Genomic DNA, 27,799 nt, shown 5'->3' with positions numbered 1-27,799 from the left:
CTCTCTCTTATTGTAAATTGTCTCTCTCAGTAGTAAATCATGAAGAATAAAGAGACTTGTTTCATCATCGACAGGTAACAGAGGAAACAAAGACTGGAAAAAATCATGTATACAATGCAGTGGCAAGCACAAACACTCTGTATTGTTCCGTCCTTTCCCTTCATTTTGAACTGAAAATCTATTAGTGAGAGCAGAAAAGGGAGAGAGATGAATGTACACAACAAAAAACTTTCCTGTGTGAAAACAGAATGTGAACAGAATTCAGCTGCAAAGCCCAAGTCTTCACGGTTGAGAGTAACTTTTCTTCATAACAAATCCAGAATGTGTAAAAAGATGTGGGAAATCTGCTTCCCAGTTTAATATTAACTGAAATACGATCCTTTGGTCTTTAACTGGGAACACCTGGTAGAAAACTGCTGGTCAAGATTTACTAGCTAAGAAAGACTATAATGAATTTCCACAGTTAGAGTTACACATGTTTTATATAAAAGCACTCATAACACTACAAAGCACTCAACACTTAGAGCAAAGGCAAATATTATTTTGTAAGGCATAAAAGAAAGATACATCATTGCAATTTAAAATTAATTTCATGGAAAAAAAATGTATTTTTTTTTTAAATACAGAACCCAATTAAAATATAACCAAACCTAAACCTGCAAACTCCTTAAAGCAAGAGATCATACAAATGTGTCAAATATGTTTAATTTTTTTCAAAATAACTGATGGCAAAATAAAATATTTACATCATGTTATACTGTGTAAACATGTAGCATCACTGTACAAAGAAATATACATGCAAAATAAAGCAAAAATTTAACTAAAACAATAAAGGAAAATAATACACAAACATAATGATATGAGGTTGGTACGAATACACATCCAGTTTCAAAGTCAGTTGTTTTCTTTTAAAAAGTTTCTGTACAACTTTACAAAAAAAAAACCCAAAACAAAACAACAAAAAAAAGGAATAAATAGAATACAGTGGAAGCTGCAAAGCTCGAAACTAACCCAAGCTAGGTTATGGCTTAAGACCCATATATCTAACTATTGTGGGCTGTCGGCTTGGTTTCTTTAAAACATGGTGTTTCACACAAACATAGATGACAACACACCCATATGAACTCAGTGATGCACAGAAAACCATTTCTGTCTTTTTAAATAGCTCACGCAAATATTACTTCAACCTTAAAAACAGTTACTAAGACAATTACATTGTGTGTCAGATTCTCCTCATCTGACCACTACTTTCTGAATGTATTCTTCACCAAAGAGCACAAAATTCATTTGTTCATTTCACAGAAAGAAGTAAACACAGATCTGAAAGTTCTAAAAAGTAGCAAGTGTTGAGACTGATTTTGGGAAAGTCAGACTTTGGCATTTTTAGTATAATAACAAAACTTTTAAAAGTGTCGCCCTATTTCTTAACCAGTATGAGATTTCAGAGTTGAATCTCTCTCTTCTCAAAAAAACCCAAATCCTTAAAACTGACTAGTCTTGACTAAATTCTATGCCAACCCTCATCTTAAACTAATAATTACAGTGTGGTACAACACACTCACCCCTGCCCACCCAGAACCCCCAAACACACAAACAAAACCATAAAGCTCGCCGTACTAAGTATGTGCTTTTTCTATATATTTATTACAGTTACAACAGAGGTCCTCATAAATAGTTGCATAAAATGTTAAAGCCACAACATTGCACATGATATGAAAGAAAACAAAATCCCAAATGAGTGCATTTACAGTATTTCATCCTGCTGTATACTGCTTGACAATCGGGTCGGCAAGCTGGGAACCAACCCAAAGTCCTTTTCTAAGGGGACAGTGAGTACTGACCCAAACTGAAGACTCGCACAGTGGTATACCACCATTTAGGAGGGAGGGGACAAAAAGGATAAGGGGACAGGGGGAAAAAAATTACAGACCGAAGGCAGGTAACAGTCTATATACAAGTAAGGCCTACATTTTATCAGAGCAAAACGATTCATTCTATTTGTATGCAAAAACTTTGAGGTTGGATGCACTTAAAAGCAGAGTCTGATCTCAGTGCACTGCTACGTGAGATACATACAGGCGAGGCAACTGGAAAGCTCTAGGACCAAGTGAAAACCAGATGGTACAAATGGAGGCCATATCAATGGGCAGCCATTTGGGTGAGTCTTCTCCAGGCATGACTTAATTTTTGTTTAACACCAGTGCTTTGAACATAGGCATTTCTTCCTTGAAAACGGTAGTTAAGTTCACTTGCAAAATTCAACTATTGTTTATTAAAAAAACTATTTTTTTTTTTTGCAGAAACCTGAATAAAATACTGTTACTGTATCGCTTGTGACTGCTTTTTGCAGAGTACAGTGCTATCGTCCTTCACCTCAGTGAAGTCTGCATCGCCAGTCCCCCACGCCACCTTGCACGGGTCTCCCTGGAATGCGTTTACACACAAACATTCGCTAGCAGGTAGCTGTCTCGGGGTTTGCTTTCCTCAAAATTCAAGTCAACAGTGGATTGGCAGGAGGAGTCTATCTCCAGTCTGATTGATTGGCAGGAGGAATCTATCTCCAGTCTGATTGATTGGCAGGAGGAGTCCATCTCCAGTTTGATTGGCAGGTGAAAGAGAATGAGAGAGAACTTCAAGCAAGGTCAAACTCTTGGCAAGAGCCTGCTCTGTAAGAAGTTTTTAATGCTACGGATGGGTCGAACATCATTCTGGTGTTTTCGCCGCTCAATGAATGAAGTCAATCTGGATATGTCAATGCTGTCAGCACTTTTGCTATTCCCCAGCTGTAGCCATTGCTCCTGGAGGGCCAGTGCAGCCGAGGGACGCTTAGCTGGGTCATCCTGAAGTAGGAAGCATACAAAATCTTTGGCCTTCTGGCTAACTCCTTTGAAGTAGTCATCTGGGAAACTAAAGTCTAAGCGGCAAATATTCAGGCAAGTTTCCTCTACACTTTCATCCAGGAAAGGAGAGACGCCACTAAGAAGGACATATGTGAGCACTCCAATGCTCCAAACATCTGAAGTGAGGGAAACAGGATTTCCAAGAATAATTTCAGGAGCTGCAAACTCTGGGTTTCCAAGTAACTGGTGGATATAATACGTGGTATTGAGCTGGACTGCATCTCCAAAGTCAGCCAGTTTTATCGTTGGCTTTGTGGAACTCTGGTCCACCAAAATATTTTCAGGCTAGAAAACATAAAAGCAAAAGTTAAAATGTCTTTTTTCAAGTCAGTCCAACACACGTCTAACACCCCAACATTACTGTTCCCCAGCAGTGCTGTTGGCCCAAGAATGTAATAAACAGTTCCAAGCTACAAGGATTTCTGTTGAAAGCCAACTCTCAAACTTCCTAGGCAGTCCTACCAAGGCTCCTCCAGACCAACTGGCAGACAGTTTCTTGCCAACTACAGCAGACAATGAATGTATTTTATCTGCTGGCATGATAATTTTTTCAGGAAATATAGTTTTGCCAGATAATACTGCAGATGTTCATAACAGAAGCTCTGCAAAGTTTCACAGGAACCTGTGTTTGGGAACTTAAGCTTAAAGAGCAGCAATTACAAATACAGAGAAATTGCTTTATTTACCTTGTTTGCTTTATGACAAAGAGACAACAAAACTCTTGCACTTAAAGACTGGAAGACCCTGTTAGAATTTTCATGATGCTTTCAATGGAATGCAGCTTTACTTGGTGACTCTTTAATGTAGCACAGCAGTACAGATGGAAGTTAAGCACTGTTATGATACTATAGAAGGAGAAGATCCTATTGGATGCTCACGGTTTCAAAAGAACTGGCCAGTTGGTGAGCTGAAAGTAGAATTATTTTTATGGTGTAATTTCTGAAGCTACTGGTGCTGTAGCTGTGACCTTAGCAAAGTATGACTGACTTACCTACAATTAGTTTTTAATTAGTTCATCTATATGCACCATGAGACTGGGAAAAGTACTGGTGAACTCCATATAGCACTAGAAATAAATTATATGTTGGGTCTCCGTGATATACAGATCAGACTACTTCTGCTTAGAAATGAGAAGTATGTGGAGGGAAGATGCAGGCTTTTTCTGTTTTCTCTCATCACGACTCCTTTTGGCTAAAGAGCCTTTGCCTACAACTTGACTTGTCAACGCTAAAATTCCATATTATTCAAATATTGGTAAGGAAAAAACTGTAAAGAATAAGTTTTCACTTAACATTCACTTTAAGACCTTCTTAAATAGCTTTTCCTATTAGAATGCATCAAATCCTTATGGCTCAAGTAAAATTCAAAGGGTAGAACAGAGGCCTAAGTAGGTACCATTCATATAGATACCACAGCCCTCAAAGTGCAAAGATGAGAAACAGATTTGCAGGAACAGAGGAAAAGTAGTTTCTTTCAGAACAAACTCTACACTTCTTGAGAAAGAAATGGATTTCTGCTGCAAGTTTCTCAGCAACTAAATAAATAAACAAATAAATGAAATTAAACCAAAACTCTTCCTGTCAGCAGTTATTTCCAGTGCAAAGAACCACACAGGACCAGCAAGCTTTAAGGAGAAAGTACAGAGAATTAAAAGTTGCTGCTTTGCTGGCTATGAGTGATCCAAAGCATTTGCAAATAGAACCTTTCCCAAAGTCTCAAAAGTAATTCACAGTTCCATGTTCCCAGCTGCAGGTTTCCCGGAAGACAGAGGCTTTTATGCCTGGAATGAAGCACACTACTAGGAATCCCATTCACTTCTCACCTTTAGGTCCAAATGTGCTACTCTGCAGTTGTGAAGATACTGCACAGCTTCCAGAATCTCTACCAGGTAGAGTCTGATCTTCCCTTCTGTGAGGTTTCCCCATCGCACAACATAGTCTAGAAGGCGACCCTGGTCAGCCCTATTAGAATTACAAGGGTTATATTTCAGATTAATCCATGTATCAGAACTGAGAAAAAACTAATAGGCCACAGACAACAAGAATGACCGTAGCCTGCAGTACCTAGGAGACAGAGGACTGGAAGAGATTTGATATCAAGTTACCAGATCACAACACTTTCTAAATTACTTGTGCAACCACTTGATATAAAATAATTCCTGGACCTTCAGACTAAGATAATCATCCCACATATCAGTTTAACATCTCAACTTGTTTCCTTTTGAGTATTAAACAACATTTTAATAACAGCATTAGACAACTGCAATATTTTACTTAGGTGTTTTCAAACTTCTATGAAATCTTGAAGTTACTTATTCATAAACCACTATAAATGTCCCACAAAGTCAGACACAGGGATTGGATTTTACAGATAATGTTAAAGTCCACACACATTTCTAAGACTAGTATGTAGCTGGTGGAGGTCTCAAAGGTATCAAGAAGGCCAATGAGCTGGGGATGCTGGAGATTCTGCATGACTCCAAGTTCATGGGTAACCTGGTCTCGCTTCATCAACTTCTTATTCACAAACTTGGTGGCTACTGATCGCTTGGTTCCCTTCTGGTCACACTTCTTAACGACAGAAAATCTGCCCCTGCAATACAGTATTGAAAGGAAAGAATTAGCCAAGAAATGCACTAAGGAAAGATACCCTGGGAGAGATCTAATTTTAGATCTCTAATAAGCTACACTAACAGAGCAGTTTCTGAACATAAACAAAGAGGTTTTAGTGCATGTATCTTCCTCAAAAAGTATAAATAATCATGTCCTGAGAGAGATCTGTTTTATCACATTTGCAGTGCAGCATCCAGCTTTCAAACATATATTCTACAAATATGTATTCTACAAGACTTATTTTGCCCATTTTCACTTTTTCTGACTGTAATTTCCATACCCTAAATAAAAAGGCTTAGGAGGACTTCACTACAAATGCAGCACCAGTCACTGTAAGGTATGCTTAAAAAAAAAAGCATCCTTTAATCTATGATACTACTTTAGCCTAAATATGGTCTGTCTGTGCAGTGCCATCTAGTGCTGGTAAAATTTTCACTTCCTCATTTCTATTTAATCCAACATCACTCTGGCCTTTTGGGCCCATGACAAGTATTTTTCAAAGAGAATTTGATTTGTCGAAAGAGAAATTAATATTTTGACATAGACAGCTTTGGAGATCAGCATGCTGAACACACCTGCCAAGCTCAGCCACTTCACTGTAGAGGGAATCAAAGTTGTCTTTCCAGATTACCATGATCCCATCACTTCCAGGACCTACAAGTAAAAAAGCAAAGGACAGTATGGCCAAAATTTAATATATTTAGATCCTTCTCAGAACTAAACTGTTTACATTATAATCAACGTATTAGTTCAGATGGTTGTAGAAGAAATATTTAGACCTCATATTCAGTTTTGGAAGTGATTTCAGGAAGAAACTGGCCTCAGTCAGCCTGGCTCCTATCGTCTTTCTATTTAAGCTGAGTGCATCTGTATTGAAAAGCAACTCATGGCCTCATATTGTCCATTGTCTTGCAGCTCAGAATGAAAATTATTTCTGTTATCAAGTACTTTACCGACAGTTTACAAAGACTACTACAGTAACAGCAGGCAAAGAGTATTCTTTACTCTTTGCACAAGATAATGCAGAAGAATTGACTACAATGAAATGGCAAGTCCTTCGAGTCCAAAGGACTGAAAAAGACTTTATAGTTGGCATGCTGAAACCTTACTTTGTGCTACAGCCTTAGAGTTTTCATTTTGCTCTTAAGGATTGGGGAAATCAAGCTGTCTTCTGGAGTCTAGTTGCAGAGTAACCAAGGCATACTAAATTTTGGGTTAGTTTCAATCGAAAAAGTGAACACTTTTAGGCAAAGCCATTAGGATCAAGGACTGTAGGTGAAAGAGTAGTTTAATCTACAAGAATTCTGTGCCTCTGATTCTGGCCAATTCACAGTTTTGGGCTTCTCTATTGGTGTAGAGGGATGTTCATTACACTACTTCCTTGAAGGAGACAGTTTCACACTGATTCATGTCCATCAAGAGCTTTTTACTCCCCTGATTAGAAAGTTTCCTTTGCTGAGATTCTATTTCTAAAAGTGGAGGATCTTGAACACTTAACAGAAGAATAACTGAATGTACAAACACAAACAGAAACATCGCTATGCCATCAAAAATATCAAGTAAAAAACATTTTTTCTTTGCTGTCTGTCTCCAAAACACAGGTGATTTTCATCTTTGTAACGTAATTTAAGTGTAGATTCAGACAAGAAATTATTATATGTTCTCCCAGACACTAGGGCTTTATAACTCAAACAAAGGAGAAAATCAAAATACAGAGAATGTTACTCTATTCTTATCTGTACACCTTAGAAATCATGCATGTTAGCATAGTAACATTCATTGAGATTAAACTGCGGATGCAGATGAAAAAATATTTTATCATGATAATCATGATGATAAAACATTATTTCTAAATAATATTTTATTTAGTCTGTTTAAACCTTTAATTAGTTACATCCTAAGAGTGCATCTACTCCTGCTGAAACAAAGAATATATCATTGGTAAAAACGTTTGTTATATAATACTCCTTTAAGACAGGGATGCCCAAGAGATGGGGTTTTCTTTTTACTGTATTAAGGATACCAGACACTTTGAATGTAAGTAGGTTAAAAATGCAAAGAGAAAGGCCTACCTAAAACTCGCAGACTGGCGGAAGATGAAACCGAACCCATATCGTTTGCAGCTATACACGTGTAGATACCATCGTCTTCTGCAGTGACGCCAATGATTTTCAGTGAAGCCTCTCCTAAGTCACTGGGAAACACAATGGCATCCATTAGCTTTATAATCATTTTACAGACTTTAAGCTATGGAAATCAGACAAAGTTATAGTGACACTGTTAAAGTTTCTTATTCTGCAGCCACCATCTCTCTCTGGACAAACGTTACTAACTCCAACCCTGCCATTTCAGAAGCGTTTACCAGAATTTGAGCACTCTGTGTCTATCACGTATGCATTGAAACAACCATCCCTGTTCTCTCTGAAAGGTTGGTTTCAATCCATGATTCCCAGCATATAGAAGCTGATCTAACATATGAACTTTCAGTACATTCATCTCTTGAAAGAGAGGGCTCCTCCTCGAAGGCAAAAGATGTACCTAACCACAACTTTGGACACCTCAGAATCTGGAAGAACGAGAGCAGGACACTAAAAAGGACTTAAGTTTTCCCTCAGCTCCAGGGCTGAGAAAGCAATAAGCTATATGAGACAAGAAGAAAACAATTCTGCATACTCTTCTTTAACCTCTCTCACTGCTTTACCACCCTTTTTGTTTCATAGCTTTCCTTTAAATGTCTACTTAAATCTTAGTCTGTGTAATTAACTTCTAGCACTTTTTTGACCATCTGCCACGGATATGAAGAGCAGATAATTTTATTTGCAGCAGTCTCTTATATGTGTGAAAACTTGGCAAGTCTTCCCCACACTTTTCACATCTAGGCTCAAAACAACATTGTGTTATCCTTTCACAATAAGGCATGTTTTCAAGATTCTCTATCATTCTTATTACTTTCCTTTGGATTCATCCCAGTTACTGCAACTCATTTGACTGACTGAGCCAAAAACTATTTGTCACGGTCTCCACCACACAACTTAATTTCAGGGAAAAAAAATGAACGCAAATTTTAGGAACATAGGAAGATGACAACCCCTCCCAGCTCAAAGAACATTTCATATTATTATTTCTAAAAATCTATCAGCCACAGCCAATATGATTTACTGAATATAATTCTGTAACAGTAATGGACTGTAGTGAATTAAACCTAGTGAATTGAACTCTTACTCATCTCTCACAATGGTCCTGGACTCAGTAGCAGAGCTGCCACAATGCCTGTCTCCCATAAAAAAAATTGCAGCAGCAGGAAGTTAAAAACAACAGTATAACATGCCATGAAGGTATGGTGGGCTATACTGCACAACCTCTAAGTGACATACTTTTATATCTAATACTGAAAAATTCTGAATTGAGGGCCTAATTCATAAATAAAATATCTCTTCACACTGAAGTTATTCGCTGAACAACATTTTCTGTATATAAAGTAATACGTTAGAATCAAAAAAACCCACACCTTTTCTAACATGCAGTTTCACATTCCAAAATAAAGCCCTTTCTCTTATTAATTGGGTGTCTGAGTTACTCGTCAGTCTGCTAAGCTCTATCATAGCAAAGCTAAAAGCAGACAACAATGTTACTCTCCATGCTTCAACAGTGAAGGTAGTGTCAGCAGGAACCAGAGGATTTTCTTTGCAAAATATTGTAGTATGATGTGAAAGCAGTCAACATACTGTTGTGGTTCAAGCACTAGGTCAGTGTAACAGAATCACAACGGCTTCTGCAGTAGCTAATCAGAAGTACCAGCTGAGTTTTCTTCTATTTTTAAAAAACAAATGAATGTGACATTTGGGTACCCCAGACATACACAGAAATTACACAATATTTCCAGAAAATCTCAGCTGTGAAATACTTGTGTCTGACAGCAACAGTATCTTTATGCCTCAAAGCAAAAAACTATCCTACATGAGGGATACTAATAGAAAATCTAAGTTTCAGCAGTTCCTGTTGAACATCACACAAAAAAAAATACAGTACCTGTACGAAATGCTGTGATGACCGTCATTGCTCAGTGTGTTATGATCAGGACCTTTCCAAGTAATTGAAGCCTTGGGGCGACCACAGACTTTACACCTAAGCATGATGGTCTCTCCTGTCTCACATGTTACCTCACTCAATGGTACTATAAACTCTGGGGGAACTGGAAAAAGAAAATTAACAGCATTAAGTCAATTGAAGCTAATCTATTTGCTTGTCTATTCCTTACACACTCTCTTTTCTACTAGACAAACTAGCATGGTACTTTATATTACCAAGATCTATCTTCCCCTCTACTCTTGGAGCCCATCCGTGGTTAGGCTGCTTGCAGGGGCTCTGCAGAGCTAGAACATTTTTTTCTGAATGGAGTCGGACACAACACTGCTGCTATGCCATGGTTAGCCCTGATGCCTACCATGGTGAACCAAATACCCCATTTATGGCAAGCTGAGGAAACTCTAGTGTTAATAGTGTTTAAGGATGTGCTCAGCTAAGTTTGCAAAGGGGAACACAAAACACCTCACATCTGCTGAGGCACTGCAGTGGCTTCCCTTTTTTGCACACAGTGAAACTCTAAAAGTTTGGTTGTGTATATTAAAAGAGGGTCACTATCTCTCTGAACTGGAGAGGCCCTGAACGTTCCCTAGGGTGCAAAGTCAGAAATGAAGCAGGTGGTGTCCACCTCCTGGCCCTGTTATTTTGCAAAATTCAGCAAGGCCCAACTTCCATACAGTCTCCATGCAAATGCAGCAGAGTGCCAATCTTTCCAAACAACATGTCACATGGTCTTTGTATTTTACATTGTTTTGGACTTGTGAAAAAAAATGTGTTCCTTGCATCTTAAAATATTAATATGATATATTTCATATCTCCCTCACCAAAAAACAGTCTATGTATATTTTGATAGAAAACACTGAGTTCCTTATGTAATTCATGTCATGCAAATTTAAACTAATGTTCTAATCAAATTATATTTATTATGAGTTTTAAAAATTAAAGCAACTTACCATCATAAATGTAATTGGGGCTGAGAAGCTGGAAAGGAGAAATTAAAAAATTAATGTCCTTATAGCACTGTAAGAAACTGAAGAAAGGTAGAAAACAAGGCACAGGAATAGTTCAAAGTTAGCTGTATCCACAAAGATCCATGAAACAGCTGAACACCAAAATTTCTGCACCACTCTGCTCTTTGTGCAGTATCATTATGCTATATCACAGCTGCAAGTGCAAAGATTAAAACTTCCTGTTTTGAGATTTGGCAAGCACTGTCCATTAAAACCACTGTTGCTTCCAATTCCTTCATATGAATTTTGTCAGAAGCTACTTTTAAAGAAATTCAAATGCAGGTCCTTTTGGAAAATACATCTTTTTAACACATACCTTTACAGAAACCTTGTTGGCAAGTCCTTCTCGGGATTTGCGGTAACCATTTTCTAGCTTGCCTTCCCTTTTGCCGTCTTTATCTTTTTTCTCAGATTTCTTCCTTAATCGGAGCGCTGTGTGCCAAGACGTTGACTTCCTAAACAAAGAACATTAAACCTTGATCAATTTTCTTCAACTCCAGGTTATGTGTTATACTCTCTAGTTTCAAATGGCATTGGAGAAGCATGTACAAACGTTATTTCATTGTGTTAAAGTACACTAAAATGAACTACATTAAGTATTCCGTAAAAGATACTACCTTTGGTTAAAACTGTAAGCAAACTAGTAAGATTACACTGTAGTTCAGCATTTCTTAAAATCATTGCTCAAACAGTGAGCTTTCCATATGCAATTACAAACTGTCAATAAAACCGAGCAATTATTAGTATGAAATCTGTATCAAATACAGCCTATAGAAGCTTTACATAAAGCTTTACTGCTAAGGCCTTTGATATAATTTCTTCCACTGCAGTTTTGACAGAGATCTTCCTAGAACAAGTCATTTTCACTAGGTTTGTGTTTCAATGTAGAGATCTAGGAACTCTGAAATCTTGTTTCACTTGGAATAAACATACCCTGATTGTTTTCCTAAAAAAAGGTGTCTAGTCTGATAACGCATTCTATTAAATAAACCAGTAACTACTGCTGCTCTCGGATAAGGCATTCTTTTATCACCTTTTCCTAGAAGATTACGCTACTACAGATTTCTAATAAAAAATATGTGCTTCTGGGCTCTTGCTTACTAGCTTGTATTTTGAAGTTTGCTAAGACACCTCTCGGGACTATTTCTGCTTGATGTTCATTTATTTCTCAAAGATCATATCAACTTTTGGTTTAAAAAGCTTCAAAGCCTTATGTAAACTAGAAGCTTTTCTTCCTTCTCCCCTTCTACACACACCCAGGCACTTACTTGATGGTTCCATCAGGGTTGTCAATGATGACTGCACTGGTATGCCCCAAGACATAGCCGGGAATCCAGCCCTCAGCTGCGGGGCACTGATCAGTGGCGGCTCTGAACACCAAAAACATGTTCTGTTGGTTGCTGGCTAGAATCTGCACGACCTCTCCTTGGTAGACATTTATCTCATCCTCCTTCACTGCCGTGTAATCATGTGTCACCAGCATGGTGGAGATATTGCTACTGCTGCTACTTTCACTCTGCAAGTGTCAATTGGAAGCACAAAGAGGAGGAGAAAAAAACAATTGTTTAAAGTTCATGAAGAAGACAGACTGTTTTTGGCCTGCTACATTACCTGCGTAATCCACATAACTTAAGCTGTAGTCAAAGAAAAGAGCTATGATTTCTCTTTTAAAGCTGCCTATGTCTATTTATCTTGCGCAAATTAGGTTGATCTTTGAATACCTTCACATAGAGCAGGTGCATAAATTTATTCTCATTACTTTTACTCATAGTTACTTCATTTAACTAAGACTCAGTTTATACATAGATCTCGACTGGTATTCCTTTCAAGCCCTGAGAGTGAACTTCACATCTTTATCAGGCAACAAAACTACAGTACAGCATGTTGGACAGTTTTTCATGGTCTTATAGGTGCAGTTAATTTCTTGGGCAAAATAGGCTCACTGAACTATCAGAATAAAGCTGGAAATCTCATTCCTAACTGATAAGTGACTATGATAACTGAGTGTTGTTATTTATTATACATTTTCAGCTAGCATCCATGGATGTTTGTTTCCTCACTGAGCATTTGCAGACAGCTAATTACGGCTAATCGGTGTACATTAAAAGTCACGCTACTTTCCAAAGCAAAAAGCCTTCTCCTGGACACAAATTCACTATAAATAATTATTTTTTTGAAAGTAAGATTGATTTTGTCCATTTGCCTGCATTTCTCATATGGGGTTTAACAAATGGAAGTGTGAAACCTATTATCTGACTATGCAATCTATTCCCTGAAATAAGTTATTTCCTTCTTGAAATAAGTTAACAAAGTGGATGGCCTAATACTGATGTGGCATTACACGTGTATGTGTGCGTGCCTGTATTTTATCTCCATTCTTACTTCAAACTGTTTCAGTTCACTAGCAGTGAGGACTCACTATTGCTTAGTAATAGCTGGGTTGAAAAAGTAAATCAGTGCCCATCTGTAACTGGAAACTACTATGGCCTATATAGCATAACCACATTAGCACTATATATGTCATAGTAGTGAATGGAAAGCTTGACACACAGGATTAACAGTGACACTTTTTTCCTCAAAACTGTCATTGTTGAGGACATGCAGCAGGGGTCAGTGGACAGCATGGCACACTGGGAGCCCTGAAAACAATGTCCTCTTCCAGTCTGCAAATGGCCTTGAACAAGTCTCTCCATCTCTCAGTGCCTGTGCTTCCCTATAAGTGCTTTGGCTGAGAAACCAAGACATTTCGGAAGGAACAGTCCCAGATTACTCATTCATAGCATGTTCAGCCATCAATACTCGGGTTTCCAGTAAGTCTGCACATTTTATTCTAGCTGGGTGATTCAAGTCCATTCTGTCTTTTTTCCCTTATTATTAGGATGATGAAGCAAATGCTACTAGGAGAGAAAGACCTCGTCTCAGACTGTACCTCTACCAAAGATTATTTATGTTAAAACCAAATGCTGTATTTCCAGTGGGAGAAGTCATTTTGTCTGGCTTAATGGTCTACAAGGTCTTTTATATTAGCTTTCCGTGATTCAGGCAAACTAGGAACAGCAGAACCAAAAAAACAGTCCCACTTTAAGTAATTGTGTAAATTAGGATTACAACTTGCTAGCTCATTTCAGCTAGATGAAAAATAACTCTATTCAGAGAAAGCTGCTTTTGTCAGCTCCTCCTGTTAGACTTAGAAAGGAAGATAAAGGGGAGGCTGAAGTTACAAAACCAACCTAAGCCCCAAATCTTGCCCCGCCCAACTATTCCTGAACATACTGTTCCCAGGCATGCGGCAGAATTCGTAGAACTGGAGGACTGACTTTCCTGCAATGCAACATATCTTTTTAATAGTTAAGTCTTGAAGGATCATATTAAACTCTGAATATTTCTTATTTTTAACAAGGACAGATAAATCTGTAAATAAACAAGTGTGTGCTAACTACTAAGTGGCCAATGTTCTTGTGAATGTGTTCATACCAAAATTTATTATCACTACAGAAGGACAGTCTTTTCCTTTGCCTTGCAAGGACGTAATTATTCTTGCACAATCAATGCTTTTCTACTGCAAGTTCTGCTGGTCATCACTGACATCAGTTACGGGTTTAGAGGATTTACAACCAAAATATAAAAAAATCCTCCCAAATTCCTGAAATACTAGCAAAACCAATTTCTTTCTCTTTTTTTTAGAAGTAACTTTTCCATAAGTAACCAACAGTAACCATACATGCATGTAAACACACATACACAAATGGTTAAATCAAAACAAACTTTCAGAACCCATTTTCTCTAGCCTGTTAAATATAGTGTGAAATCCTGCTAAAGTGTGGCCTAGAACTGAGGTAATAAATGAAGAATGATGACCCATCTCAATTACTAAACTAAAAAAAAACATAGTTGTGAAGCAGAAGGCACGCATTCAGTTACTACATTTTACAGTAAGATAAAAGCAAGCAATGGTGCTGAGATAGTATTAAAATTCAAACGTTTTGAAAACTCAGTGCCGTCTCGTCTCACTCTCTTTTTTAATGCAATGACATCAATTAACACTATGCAAGTCTTCTATGCACATAAAAAGTATCATCAGCTTGAGGCACATACTGTGCAGTAATTGCAAAATACTCAAACTATCCCAGATATTATATTATCATCAAATTTTGCTAGACTGAAAATAAACATAGGACAGAGCTAAATCAAATGAAAAGCTGAAGGAAAATTGGGATAAAAACATAATACATGCAAAGCATAATTTTTTCTTCCAAAGCTATTGTAAAAGTGTAAGAACTAAGAAGTCAAGAAAGCTCTAAATGTTAAACAGTTCTATAAAGGAACGCATGCATTTAAAAAAGGTCCGAAAAGTTAGGTGATTTGCAAAATTGGTATTGCAGACTCTTTGTGAGAGAGTGGAAAAACAAACATTCATGAACACAACACTTAGTAAGAGAAAAATCAAACGCGAGTTTAAAAAGAAAGGCACCATAACCTGTCTACCACAACCATGGCAAGTGCCTTGAAACTTTTGCTTTATGTTTGCACATGCCCCTGTGATTGCTGTGTTGCAATTTCCTGGTAGATGTTATTACAGAGAATGTGGATCCTGTTGATACCCCAGCTTTCCGCGCAAACATACCAAGTACATACTAAATGGTTGAATCTCCAGATGCCCTAAACTAGTTCTTCTTACGAAGCAGAAAAGACAAGTGGAGTCACTGTTTTGATTGTAGTAGAAGGAGGATTACTTTAGCTAGCTTTTGTTGGTCTGTTTGAGTGGATTGCAGGAAGCTTCCTTGATCAGACACAGTATTTAAAAAGACAATGTTGTACATCAACTAAGGCTGAGAGGAGAGGGGCGGAAAAATAAATTAATAAAAACCATAAAACCAAGCAGCCCAGGAATTGTACTGTAGATGTCTCCACGACGTTAAAACTCAACAGGACAATGGTGGCGGATTTGTGTATGAAAGGGAAAAAAGCCCCATGGCACTACGCCAAAATCTCAAAGTCAGATTTAAGTGCTGGCCGCAATGCATACCCCAAGGTGCTCTGGCTGCCACGCTTCAGGCTTCAGCATGTTAATTATGTGCCTTCAAATTAGAGACGAAAAAAGCAAGGACAGCAAGTTAGTAAGTATCAGCCTAGTGATCTATATTTTCAGCAGAGGCAGAAATTGCATCTAATGTTAGCAGTTGCTTTTATGTCTGTATACATACCCATGTTTGTATGTATACATACACAGAGAGGTAGACAATTTTGTTTTTTTAATGTGCAGAAGATATTCGAACAGTTGGATTATTTCAGAGCAGTATAGCGCCGGAGAGCCAGAAGTTAGTATGGAGAGCGATGGTAAGGCACAGAAAGGGAGCACGGGAAGGTTTTAGAAGAGCTTGCAGGACAGAGGTGCTCCGCTCTTACCCCATTACTCTGGGTGGAGTGAACTGACTGCTCGCTGGTCGAGGAGCATGTGCTCATGCGGTCTGTGTCCTTGCTGTGTGAAGAGTGGCGGTGGACCTGCCGCTGGAGGGAGTCATTGTCCCCAGGGAAAGTGAAGGAGCCAGGGCGGCTGGCAGGGGATGCTGGGATGGAGCTCCAAAAGGAGCCCTTCTGCAGGGGGCTGCTGGGTGGAAAGGTTTCTTTGCCAAAAGGAGAAGGGAAAGTCGTGGAGAGAGGAGAGTTGATTGGTGAGATGGCTCCTGGCCTTGGCTTCCCAAGCGTCAGTGATCCTATGCTGTTTCTTGATCGACTGTCCTCTGAGCTTCCACGTGAGTCTTTCTGGGCTCCATCGGCTGAGCCAGAAATGTTTCCTGCTGTCTTCCTGGGACTTTCAATAACTTTCATCTTGGGAATCTGCTCAGCTTCTCTCTGAGGACCATCCGGTTCTGCATTGGGAGGGTGCCTGTCTGGCTGGCTCAGGCCAGTTTCTAAGGAGGAGTTGCAGTGTGGCAGGGAGAGATTGTTAATGGACATACCTGACATCTTGTCTGCCTCTGCTTGGGCCGAGGCTGCAGAGGAGACCAGGACTGGGGAATGGTGTCTGACAGGCTGGGGGATCCGGGATGGCCGGCTACGGCTGGAGCTGGGGATGCCACTACAGCTGCTGGGGCCGCTGCTGTTACCACTGCTGCTCCCGCTGCCGCCTCCACCACTGCTATGGTTCCTCTGGTACTCGATTGGGGACGTCAAGGCTGCAATGGGAGCAGGAGGGGAGGTGATCAGGGAAAGGAAGGAGAACAGGAAGAGTTTAAAAGATACATGTTTACTTCCAAAAGGGTAGTGCTGTTCAAATAAGATGAATTCCCTCAGCAATGTTAGTCATGCCATAGACCTCAAGTCCCTTTTCTACATCAACACCTTCATGACCTGCTATGTACACTTCTATTAAAGACGATAAAAATCTGAAACCAGGGAGAAATGTTTTCTTCCAGTATCACGTTGTCAGTCAGCAGCCAAGCTGGGAAAAAGCAGGTGTAACTCAGAATTCTCAGCGCATCGTTCCATCCATTACAATTCCTTAAAAAACCCTCTAGATTGGGGCAACTACTGATGGATAAAAAAATACAGCAAGAATGTTCTAGTATCACAGCAGACACTACTACCTTCTACTTTTCTTCTGCAGTATCTGAATGTGGTTCCCACAGTAAGATGTGACAACAACGGCCACCAAAATAACGGAAGCAAAACATATTCTGAATAGATGCTTAAAATTCCTCTTGGGTTTAGCCTTAAAAGGCTTAAATTTACTTAAAAGGGGTACACAAGCTCTTCACTTCAACAGATAGTGCCAATCTTGATTCACTCCTACAAAACATTTGGAAAATTTCACGAAGAGAACACCGTGTAAATTCAACTACCACTCTGAAGATAAATGCTAGCATCTGTTCTGAAGCAGAAATGTGATACATATCTCTCCCAACTGCTCCATATTAGCTCAGGAAAAAAGAAAACCTACAACACATTTCAAAGCCAAGAAACAACAGATGAGAGCGAAGTCACTCAATTATGAACTTCCAGTGAGAGGAAATAATTTACCATTTAAAAAGTTGCGCTGGTTTTCCAAAATTTGGTTAATTTCATGGATCCATAACTGTCGGACTCCTGGACTGGCAGAATGCAAAATAAAGGTCTCCGTGACATCGCCCGTTCTTGATGTTAGTGCAAATTTACATGGATCGCTGTCCACATTTTCCTCCAGGGAAAGGCAACTCACCTTCATGAAAAAAAAAAAAAAAACCGCAATTTACTTCATGTATTTTATAAGAAACATATCTCTAAAATATCTTAATTAGGAGCTCAGAGTCAGATCTTCAAATATGACCATTCTTTCCTTCAGTAACATAATAACATGAAATGAAGGATTACAATAAACTAAGAATTAGTGTACAGCTTAATGACCCACTGTGCCTGAACCATTCCTATCTGGTCAGTATGGCCCCATGTTCTTCATCATCCCTCACTCTCAGTTTGTGTTATTTAAAATACTGAGACTGCTACAGAACTCTACCACTGGCCCACACTGATGGCTTCTGATGTAGATACAGCAATGCCTTGGAACAGGCTGTCCAGCCAGCGGTAAGCACGATGCTGAGATGGCAGGCAGAGCATAAAGTGACTTAAGGGAAGCAGGATCCACCCAAACACTTCACAAGGAGGGTGGGTGGGCCCTAATATAATAGCTTTTGTTTCAGGGAAAGCTTAAAAAGGGTAAATGCTTTTGGTTTGAAGAAAAGCTCACATGTCTAAGAAGGTGGCACTACTTACAAATATTACCTACACGTTTAAGCTGATTTCAGCTGAAACTCAAAAGAAGGGATACGTAAAGAGCTATTATCTCTATTTGCAATGATTTTGCAATGTGGTGTACATGCACCACAGAGCTAAAGAACTGAATGCTTTGTCAATGCTTGGCCAGCTTTGTACAAGAACACCTGTTTGGGTATGCTTCACATGGGAAGCATCAGAGTACTGGGATAGAAAGATTTCCATTTATCATCAGAGTGAGCACAAATTTGGTAGGAAGTAATTCAGGAAATGACTGACATCACATGGTGCTTTATGATTGCACATCTAGGTGTTACTAGCGACTCCACACTGAATCAGAAATTGTTACCTTAGCAGAGTTTGTGCAGGGGACGCAAAGACTCACACACAACAGTTACCTTGATACTGTTTTTAAACAAGAATCCGGGCATGGAGAAACCTTTCTTTTTATCTAGCAGCTCACTGAAAATGACAATCTGCTCAAACAGGAAGACCCGTCTCTCCTTGCAGCGTGGCAGAAGTCCTGTGTCCTGGTCTGTAACCAAGAATGTGTCCTGGAGCAGGAGCTTACCCTGGGCTACAATTTTACCCTAAACACAGAGGCAAGTGGAAACACATTTAGCGCAGTTCCTCATGTCTTTCCCCGATCAACTTTGAGCAGGCACTCATGCCCAAATACCCTTTTATATGTCCCAATTTCTGAGTGTCACTGACTACTATATATTCATGATCCTCCTTTATGTAAGACGTTCTTGTGCCCTTTCTCAACACTCAAACATTATCCAGAAAAAAAAAAATCCAACAAAATCCATTCCACCCTTTTAAATTCATACTGCAGTTTGAGGCTTGTTAACGCTAAGGCTTTCATCTCTCTATTCTCAATAACTCACTCAGTAACTCATATATTCTCCCAATGTCTTCCAGGGTGCTGAGAAGGGGAAGAATTCAAGTTCATACCTGCATCACAGAGCAGAAAGGGCTTTGCAAGTAGAACACGTGGCTATGATCTGCCTAATGCATACTGTTTCAACAGCCAATTTCCATCTCTTCAAGACTTAGCAAAACAAGAAGGGCCACAGTCGTCCTGTGTACTTCACTTAGCAACTCCTCCTGTGTCTACACTACTGCAGTCAGGTCTGCTTAGCTGCTGATAACCAATTACTTCAATATTCTGTAGGTCACTAGTCAATAAGAGAACTGTAATAAGACCAGCGCTTCCTAGATTTTGCAGAAGGATTCACCTAGCATGACTGACACAACAGGTAAAGTTTTCCAGGAAAAAGCCTTTGGCAGGGCTAAGACTTGATTTTTCATTCACTGCTTTTTTGCACTAGCCAGCCAGATAGCAAGGGAGCAGCCTACATCATTTCTCTCCAAAACATTAATGGTTAATTTCTAGAGAACCTGACAAAAACTGTAAGCAAAACCCCAGCCAACTTACATCAAATCCTTGCAGGCGGCCAACATTCATCATGTCATTACACCGTTTTGGTACTATACACATGACCTCTACAGCTCTCTGTTCAAGACAAATAAAAAGTCTGAGCTTTATTTTCCGAATGAGTTAGCAGCATAAAAACTTGCTTAATTTGTTAGGGTTGCTTTAGGACAGAAACACGAAAAGAAAACACTTATCATCACACTCTCAAGAAGATCAGAAAATGAAAGTGACTGTCAAAACAACAGAAGTTCACAATAAAGAGCGTTCAAATCACAGAGAGAAAATTTCTTAAGTACCTCTAGTTCCGTGGTGTCAAGATTAGCCTTTTTGGAATATTTGAGGAAGTCCTGAAAAAGGAAGAAAACAGTAGTATTTTTTCTTTTCTCTTTAATTAGCAAAGAGAAATCTTAGAAAACCTGAATTTGCTATCCTCTGTCAGAGGATGATAGACTTCAGAAACACATTTTCATAAATTTTGGTTTTAAAGCTTCTTGATGTAGTGTTTTCCTCTTATTTTTTAAGATTTATTCACTGTTTTGATTTAGCTCATAGAAGAACGTATTTTAAGTCAATGACCTCTGTGTAACATAGAGTTGCTCTTCAGTAAGCATTTATATGATATTAAAACGGTTGCAGACGCAGATAGAAAAGTTGGGATGAGTCCCAACAACTCGTATCACATCTGAAAACACTTGAGAGATCTCTCTCCCCTTCATATGACATTGGTACAAATTCTAAACATTTCCACGTCACTGACTTGAGTTCATTTGGTCTTTAACTGTTGAAAGAAAAAGCAAAATTATGTCCAAGCTGTTTACTGCAATTTTTATAGCTACCTGAATACACTTAGAAAATAATCATACAAAATTGTTTACAAACCTGGCTTCTGTTTGGGAGGGGGGTGGAAAAGCACCAGCAATATTTAGAAAAGAAAACTTATTCATTAACAGATACATTAAATCAATCATCTCAACATCAATTTACCTTTAGTAACAGCTGGTATTTCATAATTCTCTGCACAGGTTTTATTAGCAAGTCCGTGAGCTGAAGTCTGTGGCCCAGGCGTTGCTTTAGATCCTGAGAGTTTTAGAACAGACATTTTTTTGTTCATTCAGTTAGAAACAAATTTGTTTTGTTTTGAGTTAGAAACACAGCAGGATATCTCACTATTAATTGCTATCAGAGCAGAAACTGGCAAAAGTCAGAACAGAATCTAATCTTCAGTCAGCAAAAGCTGGAGTTCTTTCCTTTATCTGTATCAGCTTTGTTTCCAAGGTATTCCCCTCTCCAAGCATCTTCCATATCTTTTTTTGAAAAGACTGTATAGTGAAATGTAAATTTTCAGTTACAGGTTGTATATAGTCTATTTTCAACAGTGCTCATCCAAAATTGCCATTTAATATAATATGCACTTTTAACTGCCTGGGCTAAGGCTAGTAAGGATCAGACTCTACTGATTAAGTCATAACTTATACCTAAAACTCAGTGCTCTCCCCCTAAAGATTAATACATACCTAAGAGTCTGTATCAGACTTGACAAATAAGAACAGAAATGGCAAGAAATTATAATTTAAAACAGTAATATGTGCTGACTCCCCCCCACCCCCCGTTTTGGTCAACACATCTGGTAACACTTATGATCTGTACACACCCTTCACCCTGCATATATCCTTCCTCAGGAACTTACCTCAAAAAATGTATCAATGTATTCTGAGACAATGTGCTCAGACTTTGGTTTGTTTTGGCAGTAAACTATGTACATGTGCAACCTTCTCTCCTAGAAGAGCAAAGATACAGAATGATATAATCATCAAGAAAAAAACATGCCAGGTTGAAATGGAGTGTTATTTTATGAAGTACAGCAATTCTAAAGTATGAACTTAAAAAGGTCCTTTAGAGGAAAAGAAGCAGCTACATATCCAGGGATTACAGATCCAAACACATTTGTTTGGGAACGTCATGATGATTTCAGAAAGTCAAAAAATTGCCACAGTTCCAAATACTCCTGAGCAGTCAGTGTTTAGAGATGATAGTGTTTAGAGATGATAATAAAATTAAGTACAAAAATGGTTATCTTTTTCTTTTAGCAAGAGCAGTGGATGAAGCTCTTGAAATACCACATTTTTTTTATTTAATAATCTGATCATTATAGTATGTTAGAACATTGATCTCCTGTTTAGCTGTACAGAATAGTTAGGAGAAACCTCTAAAGTCTCCTCTTTAGTATTAGCTGTCCTATCAGAGTTTGAATGTGCACATAGGTGATACTAGTATTTTTTAACTCTGATCCTGTGTTTTGCACATGTGCTTTTAACACCAAGGCAACAAAGAAAAAGAGAGCAAGCGCATCTTCAGCACTTAAGATTCATTCTTGATTACTGATCTTGCTGGTTAAGAAACATAGACATACCATATGCACCTGTTACCTACTCCAAAATCTTTCTTATCATTTTGCTACGATTGGTTTGCCATTAGAGGCTTTGCTGCTCAGAGACTTATGGAGTACTGACCAGCTAAGACAAATGGAAAGCCAGAAAGGAAGAAATAGCATGGATATTGAAAAGGACGCAGAACACAGATTAAGAGCAGGAACTGAACTGTCATGTTCTAGCTGATAGTCAGGATTCTGCTAGAGGACGTTGTATAATAATAGCATCACAGCTTGGCTTTCCATCTGGAGTGGTAAGGGTGCCTTTCAAAGACAACTCAGTTGCAAATGTACCAGTAGAAAGCAAAATAGTGATCAGAAACGAGGAGAGTTACTTTCTCCAGGTATCCCACTTTGCCAGTGTCAGAATTTTCCCCTCTCCACATGCCTTTTTTCTTTTAAATATAATACTTTGGAAATCAAAGAACTCATTCCTCATCATTAGTCTAGGAATTAGGTCTGGCTTCCAGCATTACTGTTCCATTACTTTTTAGTTCTGTGCTCTTTTGCTATCCTACTATTGACTTCAAACACAGACTAAAGTGAAAATTCTGAAACCCATTAAGTCTGCTTTAATTCAGTCTGTCTTCAGTCTTTGCACACTTATGCAAATGACCATATTTAGCAAGCAAGTTTCCCTTCCACTGTCTTTATAATTTAGAATATCTTGAGATCTCATCTCAAGTAGATATTAAATTGTATTTCTACATGAAGAAAACACCAAAATGACTGATTAGTGGCATGTGTGATGTGTCCCAAATTTTGATATCTAGCTTCTATATAACCAGTTCATCTAATTTCCTTCTCAAATATCATATTCACATGTATCACATGGCCATTCCTTTTAATTAATAAAAAGTGGGAAAACAGAGACTTGTTTACGAAAGGTACTATGCTGGACTGAAATTAAACACCGTGAATTACTGCCACTCTCAGTTCCTTCCCCAAGTGAAGGGGAAGGAAACTCAGTCACTACTGTCATTCTCAGAAAGGGAAAGGATGCAGAACTAGAATGCACTGAAATTGGAAAGAAGAATGAGCTGCTTTCCTATTTTTACTCCCTGTGTTCCATGGTACGGCATGGATACCTAGGATTAGAAAGCAAGTGTCACATGAAAGACAATTCTCTTACACAGTACTGGAACTGAACAGAGAAATGGGGCCCTCATCACATTTCCTCTTCACAGGAAGATATTGGGGACAAAAAATAGAGCATCTACTTAGTATATTTCTAACCTCTTATAAGTCATCTATCCACTATTACAGCAAAGAATATTTTACAGTACTTTAACCATGCTGTACCACAGATAAATCCTTAATAATTGAATATGTTGGTCAGTAGCAGCAGTAAGGGTTTGCCAATGAAGCCACTTACATGCTTAACAAACAAGGATCCCAGCTTTTCTGGATCTTCAAGGCACTTCTCCAACTCTCCTAAAAAGAAGCTGAACATAAAGAGAATAAGTACTTTTTTCTGATAGCACACACTACAGCAACACATCATCACAAGACAAAGTGGTCTTACTGCAAGGTCCACTTTGTGTCCCTCATCAGCAACTTTGAATATTAATGTTAATAGTGTAATATTTTAATACAGATTTCCAAAAGGACTCACTGAATCCATGCCAAGATGAAAAAAATACCGGTGTTCATTAATAAAATTGTTTAATTTCATATATTGATTAGAACTTTTCTCCTTCCTAGTCTGAATGCCCGAGAAGCTCATATCGCCATGCTAACCTTTAGATCCTTTAGATTTTTAAAAACAAAGCCTCAAACAACATACAAAATTCTGTATGTAATATTATCCATACTATAGCTTCTCTATTGAAGCACTTGTATAAAGCAAATCTTCATACCAACATCTGTTAGCTGAATCCACAGTATCTACAACTCGGAGCACAAGACCAATTGTATTTACCTGTATTTACTGGTATCTAAATATTTAAGGAAAAAAAAGTTCTTAAAAGTCAGTCTAGTATTTTTATGTAGAATTGTTCAGCAGACGGCTTTCAGGTTAATACGTACTCTCTGTGCCAGTCATAAATCTGGTGAATGTTTCCAAATACAATCTTGTCTTTGCCTTTCATGTCATCAGGTACACCATCCTCCTTCATAAGTGCCATATAACCCTGCAACAGCCCAAGGGAATTCGCTGTGAACACTTTAACTTAAAGTAAGTGAGCTGTCCTTTAATCCTCCTTTTCCCAGAAGCTTTCCCAAGTGCCCATGACAACAGCTTGCTTGGGACACAAAAACAAACCAAAAAGACGTTGCATAACACAGAGCATAGACACAAAATATCACAAATTGCCTTAAGGTCATCTACACAACAGTGACCAGTGCTATAAAGATGAACTGAATCTAGCTAATTTAGCCTGTGTGAACAGGCTTAAAGCATAGAGGAAACTTCTATATCCCTTAATGACTGAAGCAGCAATACTCTGCCAGGCAGGGCTGTTACTAAGTACATGTCAGAGCCACTGAACTGGCTTCTGCACTCCCCTGCTCAGTGTTACTTATTTCAGTCACCCACAGTAACCCTACAAAGTATGCTTGTGGTTTGAGCAAACTGAACACCAAAAAAATGGATCAATTCTATTCTATTCTATTGATCTATTCTATTGAGCAATTCATCAATTCTACTAACAAGCATATAAAGTTCTTTTTACACTTTCCCATAGACCCACCTTCTCTTTTCCACTATATATATGCACATCTCAGTGTGCAATTCTATCACACAGTTAGACCTGGCAGTGCTTTAAAATTCTGTAATATTCATGAAACTCTATTCCTTCTATTTTTTCCTAATTTTTCTATTCCTAATTAGTCAAATTTGGCAAGTTTATATGTTTTGATGTCATTTTTACCAGGAATTATTTGGTAAGTTACAAAAATGCATCTGTTCATATAGCATTCTAATGTACCCTTTACATATTTTAAAAAGACTATCACAATTCCAGTCTTTCTTTCCTTTCTTCCCTCCCACCTTTTAAATCAGAGTTCAAGAATCGAACCTCGTTAGGTTGAAATTCACTATCATGCTTATTGTTTTCTACTCTTCCAAATGCATTCTGTTTGTAGCTGAAGACTGTAGGGAGATGTGTGATGCTATCTCATTTTACAGAAGGGAATACTAGGAAGTTTAAGAGAAGCCTAGCAGTAGGAGAGCAAGTAAGTCTTTCAAATCCAGGAGAGTTGCTCTACATGCTGAGCTACAATGCTTTTTTAAGTTCAGTTGTGCTAAATAAAACTATCTAGTCTAAGACACTATTAGGCCAGAAATCGTGATTTTAGAAAATGGCCAAGTGCTATACTTCTCAGAAGAACAATGAGGTGAACACTATAACAGGAGAAAAGGGGATAAGATTTGATACAATATTTCTAGTATGTTAAAAGTCTGCAGGAGGGAAAACTAAGAATGCAAGCATTCACATTTTCCTGTGCTTTGTTTTGAAAAAAATGTAAGGTTCAAGCTACACAGGCATTTGGTACCACATCTAAAACAAATAAATAAAAAGAAAAAAACAAGAGAATGAAAAATATCGTACCTCAACTACATAGCCCAGATCTCGTACATAATCACGCTCTGTCTCCACTAATTCCTGTAAAACATAACTACAATGGAAAGAAAATGGTGAACAGGGATTTAATTAAAAATGGAAAAGATTCCTAAATATGGTTAATGGCATACAACTTTTTACACATTTGCAGTTGTGTCTGGTAAGCAGAGCTGAAATGGAAGATTTAAGGCACACTCTTTCCAAGCAAGATGCCGCTTTGACTTTGGAACAGGATCAGGCTTGCTCCTGTTTATCTAAAGTCAGATGTTTTCTTACATGTGTCATTAAAATTAAATATTTAACTATTGTTTAAAATAAAATGCCGTTATGTCTCTGGTCTGAAGACTCTTAAGTATATTAACTTTTACATCTACTCACAGATTTAAATAGTTTTGAAACCTTGGGTTTTTTCTATCATGATAGCAGTTTACTACACAGAAAGAAATTAAGTGTGTGTTGGAACAGAACAAGAGGAATGACCAGTTTTTTTGAAGCCCAATATCCCTCTGAGCAATTAAAGATCAGCACCTTCCTCAATACCTGAGACTGACATGTGACACAGTAAAATACAGGTAAGATTAAAATAAAAAAAATACAGGAAATTGAAACTGCAGCTAATGTTTTTTTTGTTTGCATAATGTGACCACATGTTTGATACCTAACACAAATCCTCTCACTTTTAGACGAATGGTTTCTGCTACCAGTTCAAAATGGACATTCTTTAAACATTTAGTTTCTCTTTTCAAAACACTGTAAAAAAAAAATTGAGTGAAAAAGTCATCTTACTGTCGCCTCTTTAAGGAGCTGGATTTCCTTTCTTCCATCTCATCTATAGGTGACGAGGAGGAGAGAAGGGAGTTATCTGAAGGATTAAAGGATGGACTGCTGCTGTCACCTTGATCCACCAACAAGGAACTTGGACGGTCCTCCAGGGCCTGAGAAAATGTTCAAGACAGACAGAAACAACGATTTATTTCCCCTTTATTCACAAGGCACATTTACACGCAGGTGTATATGGGGACTATGGGAGATCAATTATTGTAATGCATCTTGGTGAAGGAGGTCTCAAGCTTACAGAAAACCAGCCAACAACTTGAGCTTCCTAGGAAAGAGAACCTAACCTTATGAAAGCACATTTGAGATATGTCTGTCATTTCATCACAAGAAAAGAAAGGAATTCAGTTTGTTTGAGCAGCAACGGCTAAGAGTCAGACTACCTTGCTCAAGATGTAATTATTTCTGTGGTGGAAGCTACGCAGACGTGTGCTTATTGCCAAAGATAAAATGACATTTGTCATACTTTAGTTCTGGCATAGGCAAGCTACTTTCAATAGCAAATAGGACATCTTTAGAGGAGATTGTTCAGAAGCATTCTTTGTCAGATGTTTTGTTTGCCATACTAACTAGACAAAATACTGTTTAACTGAATAAAATAATGACTTCTACACTGTCAGTGTTGCTTCTGAGCTTAATGAAAGTTCAGATCCTAGGAAAGAGACCTTGTCTCTTCTCCAGATACACTGTCTCCCTTGCATGGATTCCACAGGCTTCTATTTGTATAAAATATGGAGAAGCCATGGGAGAAATAATATAAACAAACTTCTATGAAGTATTTATTGGACTTCTTTAATTCAAGCTCATAATCTTAGATCAGGCTACAGTTATGTGTCACATTTTCCTGTCATGTGAAACAGCCCTTAATGCAAGACACATTTACTTTATCAGGGTGGAGTTCAGCTGTTTATTCTCTACAAAAAGTAAAAGCCCAATAATGATATGACTGGCCTAAAAACCAGTAGAGGCTGATGCTTGGCTAAAATTTTGAAATGAGGACATCTCTACCAGTGACTATGCATGGATCACGAAGTTATATCTACTGTTAGGCTGCCTGAAAGAAACATGGACTATTAAACATTTAAAAAAGACTGTGCTGAATTTTCCCATAGATTACTTCTTACTCACCCTTCTGGTGCAAGATAAGTAAATATGAAAGATAATAACTGCACTCTCTTA

At 38.2% G+C, this 27,799-nt stretch overlaps 1 protein-coding gene across 5 annotated transcripts in view; it reads right to left on the bottom strand.

The window, feature by feature from the left end:
• Positions 1-689: 689 nt before the first annotated feature.
• TRIO (trio Rho guanine nucleotide exchange factor) overlaps positions 690-27,799 on the bottom strand; it is a 249,072-nt gene continuing 221,962 nt past the window's right edge. For 4 of the 5 annotated variants that reach the window (XM_054057257.1, XM_054057255.1, XM_054057254.1 and 1 more), the window contains exons 38-57: positions 26,573-26,721; positions 25,775-25,841; positions 24,252-24,355; positions 23,599-23,668; positions 21,483-21,572; positions 20,780-20,872; positions 20,092-20,142; positions 19,796-19,873; positions 18,753-18,944; positions 17,626-17,803; positions 16,012-16,781; positions 11,874-12,121; positions 10,922-11,060; positions 10,549-10,576; positions 9,542-9,704; positions 7,585-7,706; positions 6,088-6,166; positions 5,292-5,492; positions 4,723-4,861; positions 690-3,185 (exon numbers count right to left, since the gene is read on the bottom strand). In XM_054057257.1, the coding sequence (XP_053913232.1) occupies positions 2,643-3,185; positions 4,723-4,861; positions 5,292-5,492; positions 6,088-6,166; positions 7,585-7,706; positions 9,542-9,704; positions 10,549-10,576; positions 10,922-11,060; positions 11,874-12,121; positions 16,012-16,781; positions 17,626-17,803; positions 18,753-18,944; positions 19,796-19,873; positions 20,092-20,142; positions 20,780-20,872; positions 21,483-21,572; positions 23,599-23,668; positions 24,252-24,355; positions 25,775-25,841; positions 26,573-26,721 (3,504 nt within the window). In that variant the 3' untranslated portion in view covers positions 690-2,642. Of the gene's footprint in view, positions 3,186-4,722; positions 4,862-5,291; positions 5,493-6,087; positions 6,167-7,584; positions 7,707-9,541; positions 9,705-10,548; positions 10,577-10,921; positions 11,061-11,873; positions 12,122-16,011; positions 16,782-17,625; positions 17,804-18,752; positions 18,945-19,795; positions 19,874-20,091; positions 20,143-20,779; positions 20,873-21,482; positions 21,573-23,598; positions 23,669-24,251; positions 24,356-25,774; positions 25,842-26,572; positions 26,722-27,799 lie in introns of those variants that run through there. The other variant, XM_054057258.1, reaches the window with a different exon arrangement.

The sequence above is a fragment of the Cuculus canorus genome, chromosome 2 (genome assembly GCF_017976375.1).
Source record: "Cuculus canorus isolate bCucCan1 chromosome 2, bCucCan1.pri, whole genome shotgun sequence".
In the NCBI taxonomy this organism is placed as follows: domain Eukaryota; kingdom Metazoa; phylum Chordata; class Aves; order Cuculiformes; family Cuculidae; genus Cuculus; species Cuculus canorus.
This window is presented reverse-complemented; position numbering and strand designations above follow the sequence as displayed.